Source organism: Molothrus aeneus, chromosome 5, assembly GCF_037042795.1.
Source record: "Molothrus aeneus isolate 106 chromosome 5, BPBGC_Maene_1.0, whole genome shotgun sequence".
In the NCBI taxonomy this organism is placed as follows: Eukaryota; Metazoa; Chordata; class Aves; order Passeriformes; family Icteridae; genus Molothrus; species Molothrus aeneus.
This window is the reverse complement of record NC_089650.1, coordinates 18663289-18684408: the sequence shown is the minus strand read 5'-3', so window position 1 is coordinate 18684408 and position 21120 is coordinate 18663289. Positions and strand designations below refer to the sequence as shown.

At 45.9% G+C, this 21120-nt stretch overlaps 1 protein-coding gene across 1 annotated transcript in view; it reads left to right on the top strand.

Moving 5' to 3' along the window:
• MYH9 (myosin heavy chain 9) overlaps positions 1-14604 on the top strand; it is a 70251-nt gene extending 55647 nt beyond the window's left edge. The window contains exons 23-41 of the mRNA XM_066549558.1: positions 18-155; positions 658-781; positions 1565-1736; positions 2331-2543; positions 3021-3165; positions 3648-3854; positions 4805-4909; positions 6168-6320; positions 6670-6918; positions 7413-7625; positions 8301-8513; positions 8865-9026; positions 9702-9830; positions 10174-10262; positions 10472-10595; positions 11671-11879; positions 12299-12407; positions 12734-12906; positions 13064-14604. Coding sequence (XP_066405655.1) covers positions 18-155; positions 658-781; positions 1565-1736; positions 2331-2543; positions 3021-3165; positions 3648-3854; positions 4805-4909; positions 6168-6320; positions 6670-6918; positions 7413-7625; positions 8301-8513; positions 8865-9026; positions 9702-9830; positions 10174-10262; positions 10472-10595; positions 11671-11879; positions 12299-12407; positions 12734-12906; positions 13064-13184 — 3048 coding nt within the window. The 3' untranslated portion in view covers positions 13185-14604. The remainder of the gene's footprint in view (positions 1-17; positions 156-657; positions 782-1564; positions 1737-2330; positions 2544-3020; positions 3166-3647; positions 3855-4804; positions 4910-6167; positions 6321-6669; positions 6919-7412; positions 7626-8300; positions 8514-8864; positions 9027-9701; positions 9831-10173; positions 10263-10471; positions 10596-11670; positions 11880-12298; positions 12408-12733; positions 12907-13063) is intronic.
• The last annotated feature ends 6516 nt before the right edge of the window (positions 14605-21120 follow it).

Sequence of the window (21120 nt, the reverse complement as noted above, 5' to 3'; positions counted from 1 at the left end):
CTTTGGGTGTTGTGAAGGAACTAGAGGAGCAGCTTGAGGAAGAGGAAAGTGCAAGGCAGAAGCTGCAGCTAGAAAAAGTGACCACAGAGGCCAAATTGAAGAAATTGGAAGAAGATGTGCTAGTTCTGGAAGATCAGAATCTCAAGTTGGCTAAGGTAAGACTCCCACATCATCTTCCACAAGCTAAAGATGCACTGGTGTTTCTCTTGGAGAAAACCACTACAGGCTGATCTTTTCCCTGTTACAGGGAAACTTACTAATTAACTCAGTCTTGTCTTGGAGAATTCTGACCTGAATTTTTGAAAGTAGCTGCCTGCCTGTGTTCTCAACAGTCAGTATTGTATGATATGTAAATAACTTTCACTTAAATAATGATCCATGAGCAAACATTTTCTGATGCATTGTTATGCCAATCAGTATCAAGTTATTTTATGAACGGGCTTCCCTTTCAGTTTTGAAAGGGCTATCATATCTTTCATTTAAATTCAACTTTAAATTTACTTGAATTCTGTTTGTGATTCTGAAAGGATTTCTTTCTTTGAGATTCCTTGTAGCAGGAATAGGCACTCATGACATTGACATTTCTAAGCAGTCAGATTTGGAAAAATACTCTATTATTCCAGCAACTCTTTTAACTCTTCTTTCTCAATTCTGCAGGAAAAGAAACTCTTGGAAGACAGAATGTCTGAATTTACAACAAACCTGACAGAGGAAGAGGAAAAATCTAAGAGTTTAGCCAAACTGAAGAATAAGCATGAGGCCATGATCACTGACCTTGAAGGTGGCTTTGGGTTTTGTGTGGCTTTTTTTTTTTAAAGATAGATCCTGTAAAGACTTAGCTAATTAGTTTTAGGTGGTTTCTTGTTAAAATTTGTTGAACTTCAGTTTCATTTCTGAAAGAGTTTTAGTCCTCCCAAGTTTCTGAAGGGTTAAAAATTAGTCTATAGTGTGTGAGCTATTGATCAGTTTGATAGAGCTGTGCTCTTGTCTGGCTGAAGGTTATGTGCCTTGTCAGCTGAGCCCTTGATCTAAATAAAAATCCTCTCCAAAGCAGCCAGGCCAATGGAGAAGAGAGGCTGGTTCTCTTTCTTCTCCTGCTGTGGAAGTGTCTCCACTTTTCTACTTCCAGCAGCATCGATCTGTCAGGGTTGGTGCTGTTTCTGATAGCCTGTTTGCACAAGTTCTTCAGAGTTCTAGAAAGATATTCTTCTGGAGACTGCCTGTTTAGTTTCAGTAAAGGGAGAGCAGACCTTGTGTTCAGCACCACTAAATGGGTGCTTACGCCTGTGTGGTGTGAGGCTGGCATTGTGTTTGCATTGTTACAGTGAGAGTGGGAAAAGGAGGTTTGGCTGTAAGATGAGGGGAAGGGAAATTGCCCAGATAAATTTTGAGGGCAAAATAGAGTAGATGGAGTAGATGCCTCTATAGGTCCTGACAAAATAATGGAGTCCAGCTACAATTTGGACAGTTGTGTTATCAGGAAAGAAAGTATTACTTAAATCTATTTTTCTGTGCTTGTACAATGTTTTGAGTGTGTAACTTAATGTGTCCCCATCTCCATTAGAACGCCTGCGACGCGAAGAAAAGCAGAGGCAGGAGTTGGAAAAGACTCGGCGGAAGCTTGAAGGGGACTCCACTGATCTGCATGACCAGATTGCTGAGCTGCAGGCTCAGATTGCAGAACTCAAAATGCAGCTGGCCAAGAAGGAAGAGGAGCTGCAGGCAGCCTTAGCTAGGTGAGAACTTGACCTTGGGGTTCAGGGACCACCTGGTTGGGAAGCGTTTCTTGTCTTGTGTCACTTGGAATTGGGTGAATAGGCATAAATGCAACCTGTGGATGTTGTATTTTAGCCTGTGGACTATTTAAGATCCATGTCCTTGGCATTAGAGTTCTTTAGCTGCTGCTCACTGCCACATTCTCTGTCCAGAACTAGACTATGGATGCAATAGGCACTGCATGCGTTTGACTGGAGTAGTAGTCCTTAAGCTGTGATTAAAAAGTAGTGGCAGCACACTGGTGTCCCTCTGGTAGTTCCTGTATTCATCTACTCAGTAAAGTGTCTGATTTCCATTGTAAAATGGTGCTTTCTCTTCTGCTTTCTTCTGTTGTCAGTCCCTCTCTGTCCCCTTCTGTAAGGTGAGTAATTGCGCTGTCTCAAGTATTGGGAGATAGAGCTTAGGATTTGTAGATCATATATGGATCAAAGTCTGAATATAACACTGTAGAACTGATCAATACCAGCTTTTCTTGATTATTTTTGGTAGGACAGGTTGTCTTAATTTGTGTATGGCTTAAGTTTGCTCTGACCAGAACCTTATGTTGAACACAGAGTGGAAGAAGAGGCAGCACAGAAGAACATGGCCCTGAAGAAGATCAGGGAACTCGAATCCCAGATCACTGAGCTGCAGGAAGACCTGGAGTCAGAGAGAGCATTCAGGAATAAAGCTGAAAAACAGAAGCGGGATCTGGGAGAAGAGCTGGAGGCATTGAAAACAGAGCTGGAAGACACATTAGATTCTACAGCTGCCCAGCAGGAGCTGAGGTAACTCCAACATGGGGCTGTGTTATCTTTATTTGGGTTTGGTTTTGGCTGTTTTTAATAATTCTGCTGTATTCAGTCTCTTACAATAGCAAGCCTTTGCCTTTATCACTGGTTAGCAGCCTCAGTGACTACAGAAGGAGGTGGTGTGCAAGCCCTAGTCAGGACTGTATTACCTCACCTGATGTCAGAAAGTTGGTTTGCTCCCTAACCAAAGTATCAGTGGCTCCCCTGAAGCATTGGTACTTCCAGGCTGTTACTTCTTAGGCAGAAATAATGCTGCCAGCTTGCACTTAAGAAGGATGCAGTGCTAAATGCATTGCTAAATGCATAAATGCTTTGAAAAGTATCTTTATAGCCTAAACGGACCTTGGAATTTTCATGCATTAGAGGTGGTGTTGGTGGATATGCACCTCTGTTTGATTCCCTCCTTGACATTTAAATGGAATTTGTGAAAAATGGAATTTGTGAATTTTGCAGGTCAAAGAGAGAGCAAGAAGTAACGGTTTTGAAGAAGACCCTTGAAGATGAGGCAAAGAGTCATGAGGCTCAAATCCAAGAGATGAGGCAGAAACATTCACAAGCTATTGAAGATCTGGCAGAGCAGTTAGAACAAACCAAACGGGTATGTGGAACAAAAAACACAGGGCCAAAGCAGTCAATCTGAAATGACAGTGCAGAAGAGCACGAAGTGTTCATGATACTCATACATGTGTTGTTCTTCCCTTGGTAGATCGTTTTTCTCCATGAAGCATATATAAAGCTGTTCTAAATAGTGCCATTCATTCTTTTTTCTCCTGTTAGGCGTGTTAGACTGCTTATCCAAGATATTCTTCTCACTGCTAGCAGTTGTTAGCTTGTACAACCTCTAATTTGGAAATCTGATGGTGCAGGACTTTTTTTTTTTCTGTATTGTTGTCTTCTCTGATTGTTAGATTGTCTCTGATAATCAGTGACAGGCTGTTCATCTTGTTTTCTGAGTAAGCAGTCTGCAACTTAACTGCTAAACATACAGCATTAGCTTGCTTGTTGGAAAAACATGTACTCACTGGATCCTGCCATATGTAAAGTCTGAGGGGTTTTGTTACCTTTTCTTTTCCTCTTCAGGTGAAAGCAAATCTTGAGAAAGCAAAACAAGCTCTGGAAAGTGAGAAGGTTGAGCTATCCAATGAGGTGAAGGCTCTTCTGCAGGGCAAAGGCGATGCTGAGCACAAGCGAAAAAAAGTGGATGCTCAGCTCCAGGAGCTGCAGGTGAAATTTACAGAAGGCGAAAGAGTGAAGACTGAACTGGCTGAGAGGGTTAACAAACTGCAGGTGAGTGGCATGGCTTTTGCTTACCTTCAGCCCAGGGCTCAAGAGAAAAGGTTGTAGGGTGGTGTCTCCCCATGGCTAGTTCAAAAATTCTGCTCCTCCTGAGGATAATGTTCCTAAAAACAGCAAATCCATCATTTGCTTCCCAAGGGCTATGCAAACTCCTTAACTCATTGCCAGACCAGGATATTTGGATTGATGTTACTTATTTTGAGCAGCCCTGAGAAGGTGAAATAACCAGTTGCTGTTGGAGTTTGAGTTTTGTAAGGCTCAAGGAGTCAGAGTGTCTGTGCCCCCTGAAGACAGGCAGTGGTTTGCACAGCACAGCTCTGTGAGCACTCAGCTGCTGGAGCACCTGGAATGGTACACACAGACTGGTGGTTGTGTAACTCTTGTGGGAGATGGTGTCTGGAAGTTTTGTCACATGGTTGATGGCATGTCAAGGATGATGTGGGAATTTATGGGTTTCTCCTCCTTTCTTCAAAGGAGCAGCAAATCCCTTAGAGTAACATGAAACATTGTCTTTGGCCTTCTCCTTTATGGAGGGTCATCATTAAAAGTCAAACACTACTAGCATATGCACAACCTTTTGAAGCATGAAAATCTAATTTTGAGACTCTAGATATAATCCTGAAGCAGATGGTATAAAATAGAGAGCGAGTTAAAAAAAATTACAATTGCTTACCAGGCTAAAATCTCATATAGGCCTTAACCCAAACCAACCAAAATCAGAAGGCTGTTGAGGTGATCTGAAATAAGAATCTCATTTCAGCTTCTCATATTTAATTCCCGGGACTGTGGAAATGATGTGTTCATTCCTTGAAAGATTATACACATGTCCTCCTGTTGAGAGATGCCTCTGTTTTCAGTTTTAGGTCTTATAGCTGCTCGCCTCTTCCTGCTTTTGTTTTTGCTGATGCATTCAGTAACTGATACTCTGATCTCTCCTTCAGGTTGAGTTGGACAATGTCACAGGTCTTCTGAACCAGTCTGACAGTAAATCAATCAAATTAGCAAAGGATTTCTCTGCTCTGGAATCACAGCTTCAGGATACACAGGTGAGAGCTTTGGAAACCAAGGCAACTGTGTCTGTTACACATTGGTAAAGGGAGGAATCACTCTGGATGCCATTAAGTACTGATTATACAACAATTCAAAGGATTGGGTCTGGATTTTTTTTTTTTTTTTTTGCTAAGGGGTTTAAACTGCATGGCACTGAGAGCATTTCTACAGAAAAAAAAAACTAGTTGTCTTCCTTCTGCTTCTTCAGCCTGTGGAATATATGTGACTTTCCCTGTCTTGGGCTTAGAAATCCTCCTCTATCACTTTTCCACTGAGAGCACTTAAGTGCTTCAGCTGACTGCAATGCTTGTTTGAAGTTCTTGTGTGAGATCTTCATAGTCAAGTGTTTGACAGGGTGTCTGTGTGTGTGTGCATATGTGTGTGATTTCCAGTAAATTTGTCAAATTAAGCAGAAAGTTTTATTTCCCAGTGGATGTTGGGGAAGTGATAGATTCAAATAATTTTGGGTTTTTTTCAGGAATTAAATCATCCTTAGTCTTACACTTGGGAAAATCATGCACTTACAGTTAGCAGAATGTGACTCTTAAGGTCAAGCATGGAGTGCTAAGGAGGTTGGAAGGGAAAGGAGAGCACATCAATAATAAGTAGCCTTGGACAGTCATTGATGTTCTGTCTACTTACTAGTCTTTAAAAAACATACTCAAAGACAGGACACAATACAAAAATTCTGCACTAGGTTTGAAGATTGGTTAATCTTTACAGATCCTTCAGCTCAAGCACTGGCAGCATAAGTCAGTCAATGTTGTTGTGCCCTAAGCTGGTAAATGACCAGTGCTGTACAGTTCTGCTGAGACCAGCATTGTTTTTAACCATGCAAGAGCACTTGGGTCTGTTGTGTGTTCCTTTGGTACTGGAATATGAGAGAGACACATATCAGAGTACAGTCATGCTGTTGTTGGGAAAGGTCTGAATACTTTCTGTGCTACTTGGGAAGACTTGAGAAAGGACTGTGGAAAAGCTTGTGTGGTAAGGCCTTGAGAAAAGCTTGTGTGGCAAGGAGTTTACTTTAATGATTGGAGTGTAGGAGAGAATAGGACCCTTCTGAATATTTTGTTTCTATACTGACTCACTGAAAGGCAGTTATTTAAATTCTGTCTTCAGTTATCTTATCTGTGAAATTAGTTGCATGCTTAAACTCAACTTCAGAAGCACTCCTGGAGAGAGTGGATGAGGATTGTGAGCCTTTAAATCCAACGAGTGGTGCTGAATTCCACTGGGGTGTTTGCTTTATAGGAGCTGCTGCAGGAGGAGACTCGCCTCAAACTGAGCCTCAGCACTAAGCTGAAGCAAATGGAGGATGAGAAGAATGCTTTCAAGGAGCAACTGGAAGAAGAGGAGGAGGCAAAGAGAAACCTGGAGAAACAGATCTCTATTCTTCAGCAACAGGTACAGAGTCTGCATCCCATAAACCAGTGACTTTAGAGAGGAAGGATAAGTACAGGTCTGTCTTGAGAGAAGTAAAATTTAAATGCAGAATTGACTTTAAGTAACACAGCCTTTCCTGAGCAAGGGTGATTTTGCTGATTGCGTGAGAGGAAATGAGGTGGTCTCTGATGATAATCATATGAACTGCTTGTAGATTTCTGTCCAGGAATTCCTTTGGAAATTTAGTCATACAATATCTGAGCAGGGAGTGGTACCTTCAGACTCTCTTACTTGAAAGTCCTAAACTTCCAGTGCTGGTAAACTGCACAGAACATTTTCTGTGACTTCATATGCAATCCTGGTCCTTTAGGCAATAGATGCAAAGAAGAAGATGGATGATGGTCTGGGCTGCCTTGAGTCAGCAGAGGAAGCCAGGAAGAAGCTGCAGAAGGACTTGGAGGGCTTGAGCCAGCGATACGAAGAGAAGACAGCTGCATATGACAAGCTGGAAAAAACAAAGACCCGCCTGCAGCAAGAGCTGGATGACCTGGCTGTGGACTTGGACCATCAGCGGCAGATCGTCTCCAACCTAGAGAAGAAGCAGAAGAAGTTTGATCAGGTATGACTTCAATCATAAGCATTCAGTAGGTACATCTTATTGATAGGTCTGCTTTAAGAATACCTAAGCAATACTGCTTGGAGAATGCATATTTATTTCTGAACTAAGGCAGAGCACGTAGAGTGGAGGAAAAAAGCTTTAATAGAAGTGAATTAATTTTGTTCTATGAATAGGAAGTTAAGCAATGTTCCTTTTCCCAAAGGGATAACATTTATATCAAAACCAAGATAGAGTTTGAAGTGTCATTTGCAAATCATCTCAGAGAAGGTTAAAAATAATAGGTTGGAGGCCTAGGAAATCAGGGATTTGTTTACTTGGGGTCAGCACAGTTGTTAGAGATGGAATAGTGTGCTTCATTCTCTGAAGCTGCATTTTCTTGATTCCTTCTATCCATGGAAGAACACTATTAAGAAGGCCCTGATGAAAAGATGCATGTTTACCTTGTTAGCAAATGATCAGTAATTTCTCAGAATACTGATGCTGGGCTCTTGTAGCTGTTGGCAGAGGAGAAGACCATCTCTGCCAAGTACGCAGAGGAACGGGACCGCGCTGAGGCAGAGGCCCGGGAGAAGGAGACCAAGGCCCTGTCCCTGGCCAGAGCCCTGGAAGAAGCCATAGAGCAGAAGGCTGAGATGGAACGAATGAATAAGCAGTTCCGTGCAGAGATGGAAGATCTCATGAGCTCCAAGGATGATGTTGGGAAAAGTGTAAGTATTCAGTTGAAGTGTCTGGGCAGGAAATGTCACACAGTCGATACTGTTACTTCTGTACTGCAAAAAGCTGATGCCAGTGGTAACACAGAGGAATGTTGTAGAGAGTACTGGATACATTGAGAGTTTGTGGATGTTATGTTTGTATTATGTCACTAAGTGGTAAAGGTGGGTTGGAAATGACCCAAATGAAGCATTATCAAAGCTGAAAATTACCTGGTATCCTTGTGGCGGAGATGAAGATATGGTGTGAACCTGATATGTAAAATACAGCAATTAGCCAGGCAGTGGAAGACATTACCTCCAATATTTGAAAAAAAAAAAGAGAAATGTTATGTTAATTAAGGAAAATAATAAATTCAGAGGCTAAAAAGTATTTTCTTGAATTCTATCAGAACCAGAGATTGTCCAGGTCTGGTAAGTCTTCACTAAGTCAGAACTGGGCTGACAAATGCTTTTCTCTTTCTCCCCACCACCACACACTAACAACCAGAACTAACAGTAATTGTGGTTCAGACTGGCAGCGTGCATCTGCCCTAATACAAGGGACAAGGTGCAGTGTTCTTGTATCCAGTCTGATGTGAATGGCTGTTCTTAGCCTTTTTTTCTGTTAGGGTAGATTAAATTGTTGGCACTCTCTGCAGAAACCTCACGTGTGGTACTGTGTTGTAGGTCCATGAGCTGGAGAAAGCTAAGCGAGCCCTGGAGCAGCAGGTGGAGGAGATGAAGACGCAGCTGGAAGAGCTGGAGGATGAACTGCAGGCCACAGAGGATGCCAAACTGCGGCTAGAAGTGAACCAACAGGCTATGAAGGCACAGTTTGACCGGGACCTCCAGGGCCGTGATGAACAGAATGAAGAGAAGAAGAAACAGCTGATCAGACAAGTAAGAACTGCTCTGTAAATCCTCAATGCATTCTGTGCACAAAGGCACTTTTATCCAGAGATGGTCAGGCAGACAGTGCCAATCCAAAGATTGCTGTTAATGTTAATACTCCAGGCAATATTGCAAAGCTGTGACAGACTTCCTCCCTTGTGTGATTGTTCCAATAGTCTTTGTCTATCACAGGAACCTGTGGGGCTTTATTAGTGAGGAATGTCAGCCCCATCCCCCTGCCAGGGAGAATGAAGACAAGTCACGTGCTTGCACTTACACAGCCTTTGAAAGGGGAATTCGAGAGGTGGGTGCTGGGAAAGGAAGGAGCTGAAGTGCTGATGCCTCTGCTGCTCCACACAGGTTCGGGAGATGGAGGCAGAACTGGAGGATGAACGAAAACAGCGCTCCATGGCTGTGGCTGCCAGGAAGAAGCTCGAGATGGACCTGAAGGATTTGGAAAGCCATATAGACACTGCTAACAAGAATCGTGAAGAAGCCATCAAGCAGCTGCGCAAACTGCAGGTGAAGATTGCAGCTGTTTCAGCTGTCAGGGCAGAGTTTTTACCCAGGGAAACAGGATGCAAGATTTCACCTTGCCAGAACATTGCATCAGTGTCACAAGAGCAGCAGAATCTTGCAGCAGTTCACTGTGAAAGATTTTTTGGCAATCTCAAGCATCCTTCCAATCCCAATCTGCCTGTTTAACTCCCTGGGAGACAAAGTCTACTCTAGTGCTTGCTTCAAGGTCCCTGTTTTTGAAAAGGATTACAGAGTTGCAAAACTAGAGGACCTTAAATAACATTTAGGCCTACTCCTGCCCCAAGATGGCTCTGTTGTGCTTTTTAAATTCCTGCAAGCAGTTGTCTGACCTGTTCTCAGGAAAAACTAAATCCTCCCTAGACTGTTCATTCCATTGCTTCACTAGGAAGCTCCCTGTACCTTTCCTTCCCCTCTCCATTTATCTGACAAAACTTTTTTTCTACAAAAAGCAATCCTGTTCGCTTCTATTGATATTTTCACATGTTACTTGTGAAATGCAAAAAGGATGAATCCTTTTGTTTTTACAGCAACCTTTGTGGTTGCTGAAGAGTAATGAATCCATATTTGTTTTCCATCCAGGTTTCCCATAAGACAAACAAACCATGTCTCTTAGTATGAGTGCTCTGAAATTCATCCCTTTCTATTCTCTGTTTTCAGGCACAAATGAAGGATTACATGCGGGAACTGGAGGACACACGCACTTCCAGAGAAGAGATCTTGGCACAGGCCAAAGAAAACGAGAAGAAGCTGAAAAGCATGGAGGCAGAGATGATCCAATTGCAGGAGGTAATGGAATATGCATGAAAATCAAGAGTTGGTTTGTTTTCTTTGGCCAAGAACTATATGTAGCAATCTAAGCTGGAGTGTTTATTTCCTTTATTTTGTACTTTTTGCTCTGCTCAAATATGAGGTCCAATTCAAAATGCCGACTTTGGCCCTTTCCTGACAGCTGTGATAGGAGTGTGCAAAGCAAAGGAAGCTGTGGGGTGGACAGGGAACAGGCCATGTCATAGAATTAGCTTTGGATCATGCTGAGACCATACCAGCCATTACCAGTAACTCCTTTTTCCTATGCTGCATTAATTGGTAGCTTCCTATTGGATCAGTGTCCGTCTCGTTTTCATTCCAGGAACTTGCAGCTGCTGAGCGTGCCAAGCGCCAGGCCCAGCAAGAGAGGGATGAGCTGGCTGATGAGATTGCCAACAACAGTGGTAAAGGGTGAGTCATGTTCCCCGTTTGAGGAAGGAGGAGCTGCTGTGAGAAAACACTTCTTGGCCTGGTTTTTTTTTTATGTAGACTGCAGCACACACTGTATCTCCTCTGGTCCCTAAAGACTGAGCTAATTTTGTGTACAAGTGGTGAGTTTTCCCCAAGGCATTGATGCCATCAGTGCTGCATTAATGCTCTCTTGCCTCTGTGTTCTGTAGAGCACTGGCCATGGAGGAGAAGAGGCGCCTGGAGGCACGGATAGCTCAGCTGGAGGAGGAGTTAGAAGAAGAACAGGGCAACACTGAGATAATCAATGACCGGCTCAAGAAGGCAAATCTTCAGGTACCTGTTGAGGCTGCAGCAGCCCATGGGAGTTCTTTGGTGTCTGTGAATTGTCCAGCTGTGCTCTGAATAATGCCAGCAGCTGCCTTGCGCACAGTGCAGGCCCTCAGAAGGCCATAAGTGTGAGCAAGATGAAACAGCTGAATACCACAGTACAGAAAATAGCAACCAAAATTATGTCAACTCCCTGGCGTTGACCATTTAAAATCATTGGGTAGCTGGAACAATCTCCCAAGTTTATTTTAAACCAAACCACCCCCCTCCCAGTCTATTTTTTCTGTACAAAGGGATATTGAGAAAGGTGATCTGTGGCATGCTGCTTCAACTTGACATGCTGAAGAGTGCCACAATGTGTTCAGAAAATTACTTTTCTGCCAGTTCTATGCTGTTTCAAATGGACTGAACATATGAAATTTGTTAGGCTGCTATAGAAACCACGATCTTGGTCTGCCTGTTGCATGCCTTATTTTGTCTGCCCAGCTTGAGAGTCAAGCATGCTGTTTTCTTAGCACTCCAAAGCCGAGGATCTGGGCTGATGGCTTTCCAAAGGGCTTATTAATTCTGATAGACAAGAGTGTAGTTCTCTACATGGTTGACTATCAGCCAGAGCCCTGGCTTGAAAGTAGGCAAGTTCTTGCCCTTTTACCTCTGTAAGTCAGGATTTTAAAGCTGCTGCTTTGTACTCGAAATAGACACCAAAAAACCCAATAAATTAGTAAAGCACGTGTATTGGATCCACTTGCTTCAGGATTTTTGTAATTCAGAGACTGATAATTAATGTTAAGTGCCAGACCATGGCCTTAGTCCCAGAGGGCACTGAAAGTGATTAGCAAGTTTAGTTAGCCCTAAGAGGGGGTTGATAAACCTGTTATTCAAGGAATTACTTTGAAAATCTGGGTAAACTAAGATACTTTGAGAAGTGTCCTGCCTGCAGATAGCTCCCTCTGTATCAGAGTTATTCCAAGTATTCAGCTCACCCTCAGGGTCCTTGTTCTTTTTGATTCTGAGAAATAAATGAGCCTTTGAGCAGAAGCACTGGCTGTGCTGAGCAATCCTTATCTCTGTCTCGGTGCAGATCGATCAGATGAACGCCGACCTGAACGCCGAGCGCAGCAACGCGCAGAAGAACGAGAACGCTCGCCAGCAGATGGAGCGCCAGAACAAGGAGCTCAAGCTCAAACTGCAGGAGATGGAGAGCGCAGTCAAGTCCAAGTACAAGGCTACCATCACAGCCTTGGAAGCAAAGATAGCACAGCTGGAAGAGCAGTTGGACATGGAGACCAAGTATGTACTAGAAGAAATTCTGTCTGCTTTACCAGCTTCCATCCCTTCTGGAATTTTAAGCTCTTCTTAATTCTGATTTGTCTGAGTGAGAGCTTCACCCTAGATATACAGAGTAGCACAGAAGTAAGATCCTGGCACACCTTCCTTGTTTTTCACAGTAAATACTTAGAGCTTCTTCTGAATTCAACCACTCCTAAAACTGTAGCTGCGGTACACTTGTTGCCCCTCTGTAGCTCTTGTCCATGTGACATCAGCCTTTTGGTCATTTCTGGGGAACATTGTTTCCCATCCCCTTTTTTTTCCTAAGTTAAGGAGGACTTTTGCTATCTTCCTCACTTCTAACTTGCCCAGGTTAGGTGGTCTTGCTGGGGACAGTGGGAGATAAGCTGTTGTCTGAGCCCCCCTGTGTTTGTGTTCAGGGAGCGCCAGGCTGCCAGCAAACAGGTGCGCCGTGCCGAGAAGAAGCTGAAAGACATCCTGCTACAGGTGGATGATGAGAGGCGTAATGCTGAGCAATTCAAAGATCAGGTGGGTACCTGATATGTCTGTGAGACACATCACAGGCACCTGCAGTGTCTGTGAATCTTCTGGGGGGCAGGCTTTTCCTTCTATGACCAAGGCATTCACCATCCTATGGATTTCTCCTCTTCTCTGTCACTGTAATAATTACAAGATGAGACAGATGAAAATGTGATTCTTTTAAAGAAAAACTAGGACCCCTCAAGACCTAGGAAATTCCCTTCAGAAATGAAAGAGGGTGCTTTGGAAACTCTGCTTTTTACTGCTCTAACTACTGTGCTGCAACTCTGGGGAATCACTGAGTTCTTATTACTTTTTGCCCCATACACGCTCAGGCGGACAAGGCCAACATGCGCTTGAAGCAGCTGAAGCGCCAGCTGGAGGAAGCAGAAGAGGAGGCCCAGCGAGCCAATGCATCCCGTAGGAAGCTGCAGCGGGAGCTGGAGGATGCCACCGAGACAGCAGATGCCATGAACAGAGAAGTCAGCTCCCTGAAGAGCAAACTCAGGTAAGGAGGAGTGTTTTGTGCTACGCCTTGTCAGCCAGTGCAGCATGAGCTTTGTGCCCACAGCAAACAGCAGGGCCAGGTGCTTCCCCACCTCATCCCAGAGCCTGCCCCTGTGAGTTGGTGGAACGTTGCTGACATGCCGTGTGTCCTTCCCTAGGCGTGGGGACCTGCCGTTCGTCATGACGCGCCGGATGGTCAGGAAGGGAACAGGAGAGTCGGTGTCCGACGAGGAAGTGGATGGCAAGGCAGATGCTGGTGATGCCAAAGCTACTGAATAATTCCTCCCATTTGACCCAGGTTACATGTAAGGGAGTGACCCACCTACCCTCCCCTCTTCCACTGGACTTTCAGCAATCCCTCTCCTCCTAAATTGGCTGGGGATCTGCAGAGCAAGCCCAGGTTTGTGTGTCTGGAGCCATCGGGCATCTGTGTTCCTAGTTTTCTCCTCTTTCCAGTTTGCTAATCCTCTTTGTATTTAATGCCAAAGAGCCAGGGCTCTGAAATTTGACCAGCAGTTTGGCCACTGCAAAGGCCTGTAGAACTGTCTGTGCCATGTCTGCTGGTAAATCCTTATTGTTTGGAGGGAGTGGGGCTAGGAAAAGATTATTTTTGCTGTAAATCTCCTTTCGTCTTCAATTCTAGCTGCAGGGAAGCTTCATCCTGTATTCTTTCCCCTCCCTCTTTGTTTGCTTTCGGCAATCATGTTCAGTGACCTCAGACTTCTGCCTCTTTTAATCTGCCCACCCATGTGGTTTGGGAGCAGTTTCAGGAAAAACGGTGTGCTTTGGCCATGGCAATTTGCCCTTTCTTCTTTCCCTGTGTTTCCAAGGAGGGCTGAAGATGGAAACTCCTCTTGGGATAGCTTACCTGGGGGACTTGCCAAAGTTGTCTTTTTTTTTTTTTTCCTTGCGTCTTCTTTTTTTTTCCATTTTTTTTCTTTTTTCCTCCCTTCTTCTTTTTCCTGTCTGGACAGATCTCTGAAGTGCAATGATGTCCTGTTTGTGTCTCTGCCTCTGAATGGTTTCATCTAAGGTAGTGTGGACCAGTAGTTAATGACAGGCTGGGGGAGCAGAGCAATGTCCTTGTGCTTGTCCGAGAATCTCTGGGGGACCAAATATATTTAATGGTAATAGACAGAATCTAGAGGAAATTAATAGGGTAGTGGGCAGAGGGTGGGGATAAGGGGAGGGAAATTCCTCTTATTGACATTTCCAAACCTCTTGCACCTGCTCTGTAACCAGGGGTTGGGATTAGTTATTGTGCACCATTGACTAAGAGTATATTAAAAACCCTTTAATCTGCACAGATATATGTAAGGCCTTTGTATTTCTTGTAATAAGTAATTAAGAAAAAAAAAAATAAAGGTCTTTATCACTGCCTTTCTCTTGGGACCATGGTTATATACAGATAGTCTTTACTTTTCTACACCATACACTGGTTGCTGGATTTACCTGTATTCTTAACCATATTGTATATGCTGCATTTAGACCTACTTATGAGCAAAGTAAGATTTAAATACGAAGCATCATACTGTATGCCTGAAGCACCCTCCTGTCCTGATTGTTGTCACAGAAGAATTTAAATTTTTTTATATAATAAAAGTGCCTTAGCATGTGCCTCAGCTGTGTGTCACCACTACACTCAGTAATGGTTTACTGGTGCTCCACTGATGTTACCAATAAAGATTATTGTGCTGCAGTCGTGTGTGTGTGTTGCCCTTCCCTCCTTTCCTGGGTGCAGTGAAGACCCTGTGCAGCCATGGAAACTCTGCTTTTTGTAACATTTTTGCCAGAAATTGAGTAAGAAACTTGTGCCCAAATTCTGGTCTTCCTGGCCCCTTGAAGTGCCACAAGCACGTTTTGGTCCTCCAGCCAGGGCAGGAGAAGCTGGAGTGCAGCACCAGCAGCTCCTGACTCCAAGCTCGTCCCTCCCATCCTGTGCTGGCAGCGATTCAGACCTTGCTGAGAAAGTGTGAGCTGGGCCCGGCCCTGGGTGGCAGCAATGGGGAAGGAGCTCTGGCACTCAGCACGAGGGGCCTGTGCTGCCAGCAGGGGCTGCTGCCAGGGCCAGTCTGGCAAACAAGGAGCAGGGAGGGTGCAGCTTACGGGAAACTCCTTCCCTGGGGAGCACACATGGCTGCTGCCCACGGTGTTCTGGCCTAACCAGATGTTGGGAGGGGAAAAGGCTGCTCATTAAGAAACTTCAGCGTAAGTAGAAGTTAAAAAAGCCAAGGGGCAGTGCAGGAGGAGCAGGCACAGTTAACCATGTGCACAAGTGGGTGCAGTCCCTTTATAAAGGGACAGTTGAGAATGAGCTGCTTTTGAAGCTGTGTTATGTTGGCTGCAGTTTTAGAAAGTCTGGATAGGGATTAAGGCATGAGGGGCTGGATGTGGGCTTATGATATGTGGAATACAGGCACTGCTGGGCTCATGTCCTGCATATAGGACTGCTGTTAAAAACAGGAATGGACTTAGTGTCATCTGGGAGATTGCTGATTCAGCTGCTTTAATCTTTTTCCAAATTGCTTTCCAGAAACTTGCAGGGTATCTCTGAGACCACTGTGCCTGTAAATTGCATAGAAATTACTTTCCCATCATAGGATCAACTTGAAATGGCACCACTGGCCAGGCACTGCAGTGATGCAGAGCAGAACCTGTGTGCTGGTGCTGTGAAGACCCTTTTAAGCTCAGGCTGCTTTTTGTGTTCCTTAGCCTTGCAGTGTGTGAGCCAGAGCACTGCTTGGCTGCCGCTCTGTCCTGTGCAAGATGGAAAGAGTCTTGTGTCTTTTTTTTTTTTAACTGGCACAGTATTTTTCTTTAGCTTTCCATTTTTTTGTGCATCCCCATGGAAGGGACAAAATTAATTCCTCCTATTCACCATTTTCTGCTTTGCAGAGTGCAACCTCAAGCCAGGAGATTCTCATGGCTTCAGGTTAGTTGCTTCTCTGTGGCTCTCCAGAGAATGCTGTGAATGCTTCACACTGGTTTTTTGTGGGATTTTGGGGATGGTGTGAGTAGGTGAATGGTTACAATGGTAATAAGCATGAAAGAGAGATTGAGCTGGGACCTTTTCTATGGGGCCTACAAAAAATAGTTTCTGGAAGTTGTTGCTGGAGCTCTGTTTGTTGTCTGCACCGTCCTGCCCCAGGGCTGACCCCAGCAGGTGGTGGAAGGGATCTAAATTAGAGGGAAGGGCATAGTGAGATTTGGAGGAGATGTAAGAGATGAAGTTGATTACAAACATTCCTGTTCCTACACTGGGCCGTTTTTCTGGGACAAAGGATTGACAACCAGATAATTACAGGTAATAAACCAGCTTTAAAAAAACGTTAAATTGTTGCTGGTTACAGTGTGGCCCTCATGGGCTGTTGCAGCAGCAGAACCGAGGGGCAGAGCCACCAGCCCAGCCCCAGCCTCTGGGAAATGGAGGTGAATCACCAGACCTGCAGCAGCATCCTGTGCAAAGAGCCTTCTTTCCTGGGGAGCAGCTGAGTGCTCTGCTTGTTCCTGCTGCAGCTTCCCCCAGGGCAGAGCAAGGACCGTGGCCAAGAGAGGCAGTTCCAGCTGGGTTTCTGGGTACAGCAGCACTGACCTACCAGGTTTAGGGTTTAGCTCTCTTCCATTTCTTCCACAAATTGATTCAAGTACTACTTAATGTAAATGGAGAATAAGGATGCAGATTCAATGGCTGTGGAGTGGGATTCCTCAGTGACAGGCACTGGAGTGGGGGAGCTAAGGTGGAAATTGCAGCTTTCCCAGCCTAGGATGTGAGGGACGTCTCAGAGCAGTGGTTTGAGTGATCTGAAAATAAAATGTAGGCTGCTGCAGCCCAGCTAGAGCTCAGACAGCACAGCCTGTTCTGGAGATGCTGGAGACAATATTCCTAGTTTCAGGACAGAGAGGTAGTACTAGTGGACAACTGCTGTCTGTTTGGGTTTAATTTTGTCTTTTCCCTGATGCTCTAGCAGTGGGAGCAAAAGTAGAAGGAAAAGGATAGCAAAAAAACTAAACCAAAACCTTTTTTGTCCTAAATTTGTGACTTCCATCCTTGCTAGCACTTCAAGCCTGTTTGGCTGAGCAGAACTAAGAGCTGGGCAGCCATGCAGCAAGAGGAAAAGTAAAATGTGAAATGTCTTGAAGCAATGCTGGTCTGGTACATGAGAGGAGAGAGGTGCAGGGAGCCAGCTCCCTGTGTTGGGGCAGCCTCCCTCTCTAAGACTTTGAATTTGGGTAAAACATACAGAGAAGAACACTGCAAAGCCAATTAGGTAAAACTACAGCCACTCTTTGGACTGGGCTTGGTTGTGCAGGAGGAGAATTGAGGGCAGGCCACCTTCTCTGCTCATCTGCAGCAGCAGAGGCCATGGGTCATGTGCCCTGCAGGAGAGTCTGCCTTGGAGGTTTCACTATTGCTCAGCTCTCCAGCCCTAAGGAAGAGCAAGGGAGGAAGTGGAGGACGATGATGATGGAGTAGTTGGCCTCACAATGTGTTACTCATAACGTGGTTGCTTGCTACTAATTAAGCTGGAATTATACTGTGAATGGCTTAATTCAGTACTGCCCTAATTGACTTCTGATGGAGTTTGTGCAGAATGTAATGGAAGTGGGTGTTGTGGCAGGGTGTATCACTTGGGACAAATAGATCACTTCCTTAAGCTCCTTTTTAGAAGAAGAGCCATGGCTCAAATCCCTGACCTCATTTAAGACTGAGTTTGAAGGAGGGCTCTGTGGCAAGAAAAAGTCTCACTAGACATGAAGTTCTGGTGGCAGAGAATGGTGGTGCCAGTGGAGAGATTTGCCTAGAAGTGCAGGGATGCTGTGCTGTACAGCCAAGAGATGTGGGGCAGCCTCCACGAGCTTTGTGGGTGAAGCAATGATTTGGTAGAGGAAAGAAAAGGAGAAAGGAAAAAAATACAACAAACTCTTGGAACTGTGATCAAAGGAACTTCCTGCCTTTCATTCCCACTGTATCCAGGGAAACATCTCCCTGTGCTGCCTTATAAAGAAACAGCATCACACAGGAGCTGAGCCCACCTTTCACTTTTCCTCCCCCAAACTCCTGGCACTGAGGCACTCCTGGTGCAGCAGCAAGGGAAGCATCCTTTCTCCTAGCCCAGGCTCTTCCCTTCTGGAATGCTTCACTCAGTCCTGAGCTATCCCTGGGATTTGAGAGGACCCTGGCAAAACTTCCCAGCCCTGCAAGCTGCTGGCTGGATGCAGCCTGCCCAGACTGCCCCATGGCCAGCAGGCATGTGTTGAAAGCTTGTTTCGTTTCCTTCTCAGCACTTCCCCATGGAAGCGGGGAGGGCATGGGGGCTGCATGCATCCTGTCCGTGCTGCCAAGTCCATCCTGGATCAGAGCTGGCTCTTTCAGACACCATTTCTGCCTCTCTGAGCTGGTGCAGCTGCAAGGAGCTCAGCTCTGGAGGACACACCGGCTCCAGCCTCAGGTGAGGCTCTCTGCCTGGGTATAAGTGTTGTTGCTAGGAACTGCAGCAGGCTTTGAAGCTGAGGTTATGGGCACAGCCAAAACAAGTTTTAATGAGGTAACACAGCCCAATTTGCTGTGCAGGCTTTTGATCCTGTGGGCTGTACTTGTGCAGCTCACAGCTCACCAGTTCATCATTTTCGGAAGCACGAGGCACCCAGCTGTCTTGCCCTGGTGTGTCCTTGTGGGTAAGGCACGGATAAAACTCTTGATCAGCTTTTGCTTGAAGCTCAGCTCACCATTTCCCTCTCACCTGCAAAGTTTCTGGGAGGTGACTTCAAGGACATGGCTCATGCTCCAGCACGGATCTGCAGTTGAACTGCAGCGGGCCCCCACACAGGAAAGGTGCCAGGTTTGGGCTGTCTGTGTTTGTTCAGGCCCCTGCTATGAGGCGGGAGGGGTTTATCTGCATCCCAACACCCCTCCTGTGCTAAGGGAAGAGCTCACCTCTGTGCTGCAGCCAAGGAATTCGGTTCAGAGGAGGGATGGCCAGCACAGCTGGCAGCCCTGCTGCACCAGAGGATAACACAGAGCATCTCTGCAGTGTGGGTGGAAATCACACCGGGAGTAAAAGCCCCGCCTACCTCAGAGGCCATTGCTGGCGCTGCTTCCCTGGGCAGGTGAGAAAACCAGAACGGCTTGAACAGAAAAAGTGCTGGGGCCCAGCGCCTGCATTTGTGGGGCTGACTGGTGCAGGGCAGGTGGCCCCACTGCCACCATGGAAGTGTCAGGACCTGCATGTGCAGCGTGCCTGCAGGTCTGGTCCTCTCACTGGGTATAGCACGGCCCTGAACACAGCATGGCTTCAGAGGGACACCCAGGAAGAGCCAAGCCTGGCAACACATCTCCATGAAGGGACCTGACAGGTTTGCTTTGGGCAGAGGATGAAAAGGGATTAGGGAGAAAATCACAGAGGGAGACCAGATAGCAGCTTCTCTGTGGCTCCTCTCCCATAACCTGGGAGCAAAGAGATATGTGATGGACAGAGAAAGCAGGCACCCATTCCAGGGATGTGGGACATGGCAGGGACAGGGCTGTGTCCAGGATTATCATGCAGGATCATTTCAAAACAGCTTCTTTCTGAAGCAAGATTTCAAGGTCCCAATCCCCTGAGTGGACAGAGCAGTTGTTTCCTGCTCTGCTGTCCAGGATCTGGCAGATCAGTTCCCCAAAATCTTCCCTCTGCACTCCCCTGGCCCCTCTATGAGCTGTGCTAGAGGATGCCTGTTCTCAATGGGGCTGCAGTACCTGTGGCTTGCCCAGCAGGAGAGGCTGCCTCACGACCCTGCAATGAGCTATTAAAAGCAACAAGATGATTAAAATAAACTGTCATGGGACATTCACTCCAAACAGAACACATGAGCTGGATCCTGTCATTTCCCAGGAAAGTTAATCTGTGTTTGCAGGCTGCCATGAAGTTGGGAGGAGCTCAGGCAGTGCTGGTGGGAGGCTCCCCCGACTAATTTCTCTACTGGCAAGGTGTGTGGGGGCAGCAGCACTGCTGTGGGCAGCTGGCTCTGTTTTCCCCTGTCAAACAAAGCCTTTTCCTGACCACCGGGGTGGAATAAGCAATCACCTCCCAGCAGGCGCCGTGGTGGGAAGAGCTGGCTCTGGATGGGCTGGAGTTGCCCAGGCTCTGCTCCTGCCTTGGCTGGGCTGCACAAGGTGAGAGCTGCTTGGGTGGGAGCCCGTGGGGCACCTCTTGGTCACTGTCCCGCTTGCTGGGACATCCCACCGAGGCAGAGAGTGTTCCTTGTGAATTGTAGTGGGCCAGTTGGACTTGGATCCAGCCACAGCTCCCTTCTGCCTTTAGTTTCCTCCAGCACAGATCAGAGATTCCCTGAGAATGCTCCAGCTGATCCCAGCAACACTCCCACCTGCCCAACAGGGCCCCTGCCTGTATGCACGCAGGGAACCCCACTAATATTGCTACAAAAGAGGCCCTCAGGCTCCCATTTAGGCTGGGGGTAAATCGATTGCCACTGCCCAGGTACCTTTGCTGGGGAGGATCACAGACACCCGGTCCCAGGTGCCCCAGCCCAGTGTCCTCCTCACACTGCTGGACCTGGCGACACACCTGGTGTGTGCAGGGCTGACCTCTCCTGTTTGAGCTGCTGGGTGAGAGCAAACCAAGCAGCAGAGATGGGCTGCAGAGGCAGCAAAATTTTGCTCTGACATAATTTGTTCCTTTTACCTGCTTAGCTTTTAGATTTTGCCTTTTCTTTTTCTGGTGCAACTGGCACAGCCCTTCTTGCTAACCTGGGCAGTTACTGTGCCAGGACAGGGATTGCTCCCACATGGCTTTGATGCTACTGTTTTCTGATTTTCTTGAGCAATGAATAGAAAAATATTTACTGTCTTTTCTCTTTTTCTTTTTTCTCCTCTCCTCTCCTCCCAGCAAATCTTTTGATGCCAAGAGTCAGTCACAGCACAACATTTCACAGAAAGTAAGTGCTTGTGGCAATTCTTGTTCTGCAATTTAAACTTTTGTCTTCTTTAAACAAAAAAAAGGAAAAAAAAAAAGAAGAAAAATGTGGGGACCTGAGGACCTGGAATATCTGGTAGAACCCCACTGCTAAATTACTGCCTTAGAGATGACGTGGAAAGTGTGGATGGAGAATACCAGCTGCGACTGATGGACTGAGATGCGTTTAAAAATTAAGTATCTCAGAGAACTAATGAAGAATGGTTTCAGCTGAAGAAATTTCTCGTGGGTTGAAAGCTGGA